The 7,933-nt window shown below is 35.7% G+C and overlaps 1 protein-coding gene across 1 annotated transcript; it reads left to right on the top strand.

The window, feature by feature from the left end:
- Positions 1-362: 362 nt before the first annotated feature.
- LOC134602083 (olfactory receptor 1J1-like) lies at positions 363-6,659 on the top strand. The gene is made up of 3 exons (XM_063446581.1): positions 363-404; positions 5,708-5,959; positions 6,270-6,659. Exons 1-3 carry the CDS (start codon positions 363-365, stop codon positions 6,657-6,659), a joined length of 684 nt encoding a protein of 227 aa, XP_063302651.1.
- The last annotated feature ends 1,274 nt before the right edge of the window (positions 6,660-7,933 follow it).

The raw sequence follows: 7,933 nt of genomic DNA, 5'->3' as shown, positions 1-7,933 counted from the left end.
TCCCCTTCCTCCCACTACCATCATTATACTGTTATTATAATTTGTTGTAAACTTTGCAAAAATGTTCAATAAACACTATTTGAAAAGAAAGTACATTTCCTCTGGATAGTTCGTCTTCACTATGGGAGCTTATGGATTGTAATTTTAATTCAGGTTTTTCTAAAATTTTCATGGCTGGTGATGCAGGTTGCCATTCTTCAGAAGCTGTTACAGCAGTCACTTGAACAAAACAAATCTGTTTATATTCACTACAGGAAAATGTGAAAAAAAGTAAATACATTTAGATTTGCATAATTTTATTTTGGATCTATGAATAGCAACAGACTTTTTTTTTTTCTAAAGCATACGTTTCTTCACACACCATGGTATTCCAAGAGCTTTATGGTTATGATATTGAAGGGCTGGTATCTAATCTATGCTCCATCCCTTTTAAAGGAGGATTTTGTTTGGTATAACTCTTGAAAAATTCATCAGGAAGGCCTTAAAAAATGTTCCAGAAAAGTATCTACATCGCAAATATAAAGAAAATTAAAAGAGATTAATACTTCCATGACAATAAAATCTGTCGTATTGGCAAAGAAAATACTGGCAAATCTGAACATCCAGATTGAATCGTACCAAGAAATCGATCTTTTCATTACATCAAAAAAATATTTTGATGAACTGTCAGGAATTGTAACCCATCTTATGAGCTTTCAAAACATGTGTAATCAGAATAGTTATGATACATGGATCCAATCTATAATCTCTTCAGCACACATACTGGAATTCAGGCAAGTGGAAATGTTCTTCCAGGAAAAATGTCAAGACCATTATTCAACTCTGTCTGAAAGGGAATTGATGACCAATTTTAGATCTTCAAGTAATCAACAAACACCTGAACATCTTTCAAAGTGGAAATTCTTAATTCCACAGATCTGTGAGATGCTTATTACTATATGCTGTTTGCATTTATGGTTTCTCAGATGTGCTCTATAAGTGTAGCGTTACTTACCTTAACTAGCCTGTGCTGTACTCCACCTGCCAAGTGGCCCGAAAACTACACACAGCCGCGTAGCATGGACCCTGCTAAAAATAATTATTTTCCACCCCTAATCTGTTTTGTGTCACAATGATGATGTGGAAAAATTTGAACACAGATAAACCGATTTAAGGCTTGCTTTGAACCCTATTATTTGCCCTATCGTGGTTTCTGTGTAGATCCTCCCTTTATGCTCCTGATGATTACCATGTGATTTTCTGTGTTAGACCTCAATTTCATATTGACCTAGTAATTTCTGGTATCATGACCTAGCTTTGTATTGTTCTCGTGATTCCTGGTATCCTGAACTGGCTTTGACTTTGTGATTTTCTGATATCCTGATCCGGCTTTGTCTTAACTCTGAGTATTTCTGTATTCCTGACCTTGGTTTATCTTGACCTTCTTTCTTTCTGAATCAATATGTTAAGTCCAGTTACTCTAAGGCTCGGTAATATGTCTTTTGAATCCACCTTTTGTGGGTTTCCACTTTCCTGCATGTTGGTAAATGACTCCCGTGATAACAAGAAATCCATAATTAATTCTGCACACTACCTCATTGGATGAGCACAGCCCCCAGGATGTTTTTGAAGGTTATGGTGGCCTTCAAAAAGGCCACCAAAATAAAAAATTCCAGTTATAACCCTTTTTACATTATTGCCAAATTAAGAACTCCAGGAATAACCCTTTGAGTGTTTTCTTCACTTGGCTCCAAACTTGCACATAGTACTTAATCACAGATATTTGGTGATAAAAGACGTTGATTGCTATTATTATTTTATTATTTATAGAGTACCAGCAAATTCCGTAGCACTGTACAATGGGTGGACTGACAGACACGTAATTTTAAAAGACAAGTGGATGCACAGGAAAAGAGGGGGGGGGGGGGGTTTAGGGCCCTGCTCAACAAAGCTTACATGCTGGAGGATGCTATGGATGGCTAATACATTAAAACCGCTTCTCCCAGGCACAAATAAATTCTTAGATAAACAACTTTTCTGACAATCTTCTGAACAAGAAGAATGGTCACAGAAAAAGTATACATGCCACTCATTGGTATAGTGGCCTCTTTGTTTTGCTGTTTGCCCACTGCAAGGGTGAAGCAGCATCTGCATCAACTCTGAGACAATGGATTGTTTTGGCTATTTCCAAAGGCTACCAATCACAGTCCCTTCATATACTGGATAGACTACAAGCTTAGTCGACAAAGACAGTCTCAGCGTCCTGGGCTTCTGTTGTAAAGATGGTAGTTGGTCACCATCTCATAATTTTATACTCAACTATAAATTGAATGTGAGATCCTCAATGAGCAGTTTGCATGTCAGATCCTTCAGTTAGTTTAATCAGCCTTTATTATTAGTCAATCCTGGAATTAATCCTAGGTGTTACCATTAGTATATGCTACCATGGTTAGCCAGGAAAATAGAAAATATGCTAAATTTAAATTTCTGGTATTTTCTTACAAATGTCTTCATAATGCTGCTATAACCTACCTATCATCTCTAATACACATGCATGTCCTTTACAAGCCCCTATGTGCTCTCTCTCTCTCTCTCTCTCTCTCTCTCTCTCTCTCTCTCTCTCTCTCGTCAAGCCATAAGACTTGCTTTTCCCACAGAATTTACTAATCTGCAGTGATGTTACTACCGCAAAGGATTCTGGGTGGGCAATCATGCTGATGATTTGCATTAACCCCTTAACGCCGTTACGGCGTTCTATGCCGTCGCGGCTTTAAAGGGCTTTAAAGCCGTTGCGGCGGCATATAACGCCGTAACGGCTTGCAGCCCCAGGAGCTAGGAGGTACTCACCTCCGCCGCGATCCTCTTCTGGGGGGCTGTCTGAGAGCCCAGGCAGCCCCCCTCCGGCAAATGAGGCCCCCGGGGGCCATGTGATCGCTCTCAAAGAGCGATCACATGGCACCCTATAGCTGGCTATGGATCTGCCAGCAGGGGGACTGTCTAAAATATTAGACAGTCCCCCTGCTGGTAGGTAGTGTAAAAAAAAAATATTAAACATATTATAAAATAAATTAAATGCATTTTTATATATATATAATATGTATATATATATTATATATATAATATATATACATATTATATATATGTAACGTCATACGTAATGTATTTTAATATTAATATTAGTATATATATTAGTATTAAAATACACTTAGAATGACGTTACATATATATAATATACGTATATATTATATATATAATAGATCTACATATATATATTATATATATATACGTATAATTACAATAATAAATAAATAAAATAATTAAATAAATAAATAAAATATTGAAACAAAATTTAAAATAAATTATATATTCATATGTAATTTCATTCTAACTGTATTTTGTTATTAATATATATATATTGGAAACAGAATACACTTAGAATGACATTCTATATATATCTATCTATATATAAAATACAAATAACCGCAAATATATATATATATAGATAAATACATATAATTACATAAAAGATTACATTAGTATACACGTAGAATTTAAATACCTATAAATGCATATATATTAAAATTCTACGTGTATATTTAAGTAATTTTTTAACATAATTATGTCATTTGATTAATTAAAATTTGATTGACATGCCTGACAACACAGGAAAGTGCAGAGAATTTAATTCGCAAGCACTATATTTGACCCTGTAACTCTCTAAGACACCATAAAACCTGTATATAGGGGGTACTGTTTTACTCGGGAGACTTCGCTGAACTCAAATATTAGTGTTTAAAACTGGTAAATTGTATTACAACGATGATATTTTAAGTAAAAGTGAAGTTTATTGCATTTTTTTACAAACAAACGGCACTTTTATGGACTATATTATTGTTGTAATATGTTTTACTGTTTTAAAACACTAATATTTGTGTTTAGTGAAATCTCCCGAGAATAACAGTACCCCCCATGTACAGGTTTTATGGTGTTTTGGAAAGTTAGAGAGTCACATATAAGGCTTGCATTTCATTTTTTTCACATTGAAATTTGCCAGATTAGTTATGTTGCCTTTGAGACCGTATGGTAGCCCAGGAATAAGAATTACCCCCATGATGGCATACCATTTGCAAAAGTAGACAACCCAAGGTATTGCAAACGGGGTATGTCCAGTCATTTTTAGTAGCCACTTAGTCACAAACACTGGCCAAATATTAGTTTTTTGGTTTTTTCACACAAAAACAAATATGAACGCTAACTTTGGCCAGTGTTTGTGACTAAGTGGCTACTAAAAAAGACTAAACATACCCCACATTCAATACCTTGGGTTGTCTACTTTTTCAAATGGTATGCCATTATGGGGGTAATTCTCATTCCTGGGCTACCACACCGTCTCAAAGGTAACATTACTAATCTGGCAAATTTCAATTTGAAAATGGAACGTTCTATATTTGACCCTGTAACTTTCCAAAACACCATAAAACCTGTTAATGGGGGGTACTGTTGTACTCGTGAGACATAGCTGATTACAAATATGTGCATTTTGTTGCAGTAAAACCTAACAGTATTATGACATTTACAGCTAAAATGTGAGGCGGAACGACAAATTTAAAAAAAAAAAAAAAAATCTCAGTTTTTATTTTATTTTATTCATAATAAATTGTTTCATATACAAATATTTTATATGAAATGAAAGCCCTGTTTCTCCTGAACAAAATGATATATAATAAGTGTGGGTGCATTTAATATGAAAGAGGTGAATTACGGTTGAACAGACATATAGCGCAAATTCCAGTTTTTGTTTACGTTTTGTTTTGATCAGAACGTGCACTATTGACTCCGTCCTGAAGGGGTTAACAATGAAACAGCTGTCCATGAGTGGTTCACTGGCTTTGCATCTTTGTTGTGTTGTGTTACAGCAAACACAGACTCAAAGGAATCCATGTTTAAAATAGAATTAGGAAAATATTTGATTCTTTGTTTAACTGATTTGCATATGCCCACCCAGAATCCTTCGCGGTATTAACATCACTGCAAATTTGTGATTTCTGTGGGAAAAGCAAGTCCAGGTCTTATGGCTTGACTTGTGTGCAGATTTTTGTTTAACATTGTATTAACTATCCACAGACTTCAGGTGGAAGGGGTTTTCAATCACAATTTTTTCCCCACCATAATTGGTTTGGGTATATATATAAAATGCCAGGTATCTAAATCTAGGTATTTGCAGAGAGTTCCACAGGAATGGTGCGGTCCCATGAGGAACAGAGAATAGATGCAGGTCTTTGGCAGAGCATAGGGGCTTGGAAAGGACATGCTTGTGTATTTGAGAGGATAGGTAGGTAATAGCAGCATTATGAAGATTTAAATATATATATATATATATATATATATATATATATATATATATATACACATACTATACTGTTAGCATTTAGGAAATATGCATTCCATATAGAGGACAATACAGATAATGTAGGTGACACTATTGACAGGGGTAAAGAAGTACAACATTTAACTGCATATCTGGATGGGTACGCAAGAACTCATTGTCTTTCATTTTAAGTTAATATTTTTTTCTTCTAATTATGATATAATCATTGCTAATGTCTCCATATATAGTTAATGCAAATATATATCATGACTCCTTTTTTAAAGTTTACTGTGCCAAAGCTGAACATAAGATTCTATTAGGTGACCAGTCTGAGATTTCATTTTCTCGTTTTTCAATTAGATGATTCAAAGGCGAAACCAATCAACAATCAAAGAATTTTACCTTCTGGGATTCCAAACCTCTCACAGTTCAAGGATTATCCTTGTCTCCATCCTCCTTGTGGTCTATGTGTTAGCATTCAATGGAAACCTGCTGATAATAGCTCTGGTTTCATCTACTCAAAGACTCCATTCTCCAATGTACTTATTCCTCTCCAACTTGTCCTTCAATGATATCATGCTCGCTACAGCTACCGTCCCAAGTGCACTCCATGTAACAATAAAAAAATGGGATCCCCATAACATTCAGTGAATGTATTACTCAGTTTCATATATTTGGTGTCTCTGCAGCTACAGAAGGTATTTTGCTCACCATGATGTCCTATGACAGATATTTGGCCATTTGTAAACCACTACATTATACTATATTAATGAGCCACCAATATTGCTTTGGTATAATCACAGTGTCTTGGGTCTTCGGTTTTACGATATCTCTGATTATCACCATTTTGATAAAAAACTTAGATTTTTGTGACTTAAATATCATTGATCATTTCTTTTGTGATTTTGCTCCTCTTATTCAGCTTTCGTGCTCTGATGCAACAGTTGTACAGAATGCACTAGTTATTATCGCTACTCCAGAAACTGTCATTGAAACAATGTTTATCATTTCTACGTATGTTTGCATCTTTCTCGCTATACACAGGATATCATCCACCACTGGGAGACAGAAAGCCTTATCTACGTGTAGCTCCCACCTCGCTGTCGTGTGCTTGTATTACGGGACTATAATTGCTATCTATGTATTTCCTCCTAGAAGTGATTCATTGAATACCAACAAGATTGTGTCCCTTTTGTATACTGTTGTGCCCCCTTTTTTAAATCCTATTATATACAGCCTGAGGAACCATGAGATCAAAACAGCAATAAAGAAGATATTTCAAAAGAATTTTATGAAGGAGATACATGGATAATTTCCTTTCAGTTCCACTGTGCTCGAGTTTCTCTGTCCATACATTTAATTTCAAGGGGCCTGATTGGTAGGAGTCCAACAAACAGGGTTTGCATTATGAATGGTTTCCACAGCAGAACCACTGAAACTTTCTAATGTTGTATGTCATGATGGGTGTCTTTCCCAGCAGCTAAAAATACATTTAAAACACAGAGATGGCTTTGTTAAATTTATATCATAAGACTACTAGATGTTTACATTTATTATAGTGCTATCAGATCCAATTCTATAATCTGCAGTGTTTCAAGACAGTATAAGCCAGGGAAGACAACATTCCAAAAGGATAAATCCAGTAGTTAAGTCAACACAAGGAAAAAAAGAGTGCAAAAATCTAGAATGCAGATGTACAGTTGCAACAGTTTTATTCTATACATGAGCTGCTTGTTATAAACATTTGTGTTTTTCTTTGCTATTCAATAATAAATGGTGAGACACTCTAATGGATTTTGACAATAGAATTGTGCCAAGATTCTTGATTTATTGGATAACTGTAACACTGAGAAGATGGTCATTTCACGGCACATCAGACAGGAAGATTGAAATGATTTTCTTATAAACCATGGCTCAACCACATTTCTACATCACCGGATCAAAACATGGCTTCACCTCTGGCCAAGAAGCTACAGATAGTCCTAGTCCTCCCTTTAATATCTTTCATCTTGAGGTCTTGTGACAATTTAAGCATTTCTTTAATGTGTGTGTCCATGTTATCTATTTCAGTGCCATACTGACCCACTGGGATAATGGGACATTTTACCTGTGGGCCGCCATACATTGGGTACAAGGCAGCTGCCACAGACAAAACTTTTTTTTTTTAAAGATAAATTATCCGGACAGCAGTTGGTGATACTGAGAGGAGTGAAAGAGGAGATGTTGTAGACAAGAACTCTTTATATTGTGCACAGATCTAAAGCTGCTGGGTTATAACCTGTATTCCAGTGGCCTTAAGCTCTGTGCGCAAGACAAAGAGAGTGTGTGAATACATGGAACAAGCTGTAGGGAAACTCCATCACAACACTGGTGAGGCATCTGGACAGCTGCTGGTGAGTGCAGTCTGTCTGGGTCAGGGAGTGTGTGATTGGATCTGTGAGTGTGTCTTTGTTTTAATGTCTGTATGTATAGTTTAGTGTATATGTGTGTGTGTGTGTGTGTGTGTGTGTGTCAGTTGGCACATGTCAGTGAGTATGTATGCATATAATGAGTGTTTGTGTGTATATCTCAGCAGCTGTGTGAATC

This window comes from Pelobates fuscus, chromosome 3 (assembly GCF_036172605.1).
Source record: "Pelobates fuscus isolate aPelFus1 chromosome 3, aPelFus1.pri, whole genome shotgun sequence".
NCBI lineage: Eukaryota > Metazoa > Chordata > Amphibia > Anura > Pelobatidae > Pelobates > Pelobates fuscus.
Note: the sequence above shows the minus strand (reverse complement) of the source record. Positions and strands in the feature narration are given on the sequence as shown.

Excerpts from the sequence above, each read along its gene's own strand:
- LOC134602083 (XM_063446581.1), top strand. The coding sequence starts at position 363 with ATGGTATTCCAAGAGCTTTATGGTTATGATATTGAAGGGCTG. Across the intron at positions 405-5,707 it reads GTTATGATATTGAAGGGCTG|ATGATTCAAAGGCGAAACCA; the intron begins GTATCTAATCTA and ends TTTTTCAATTAG. Across the intron at positions 5,960-6,269 it reads CCGTCCCAAGTGCACTCCAT|CTTTCGTGCTCTGATGCAAC; the intron begins GTAACAATAAAA and ends CCTCTTATTCAG.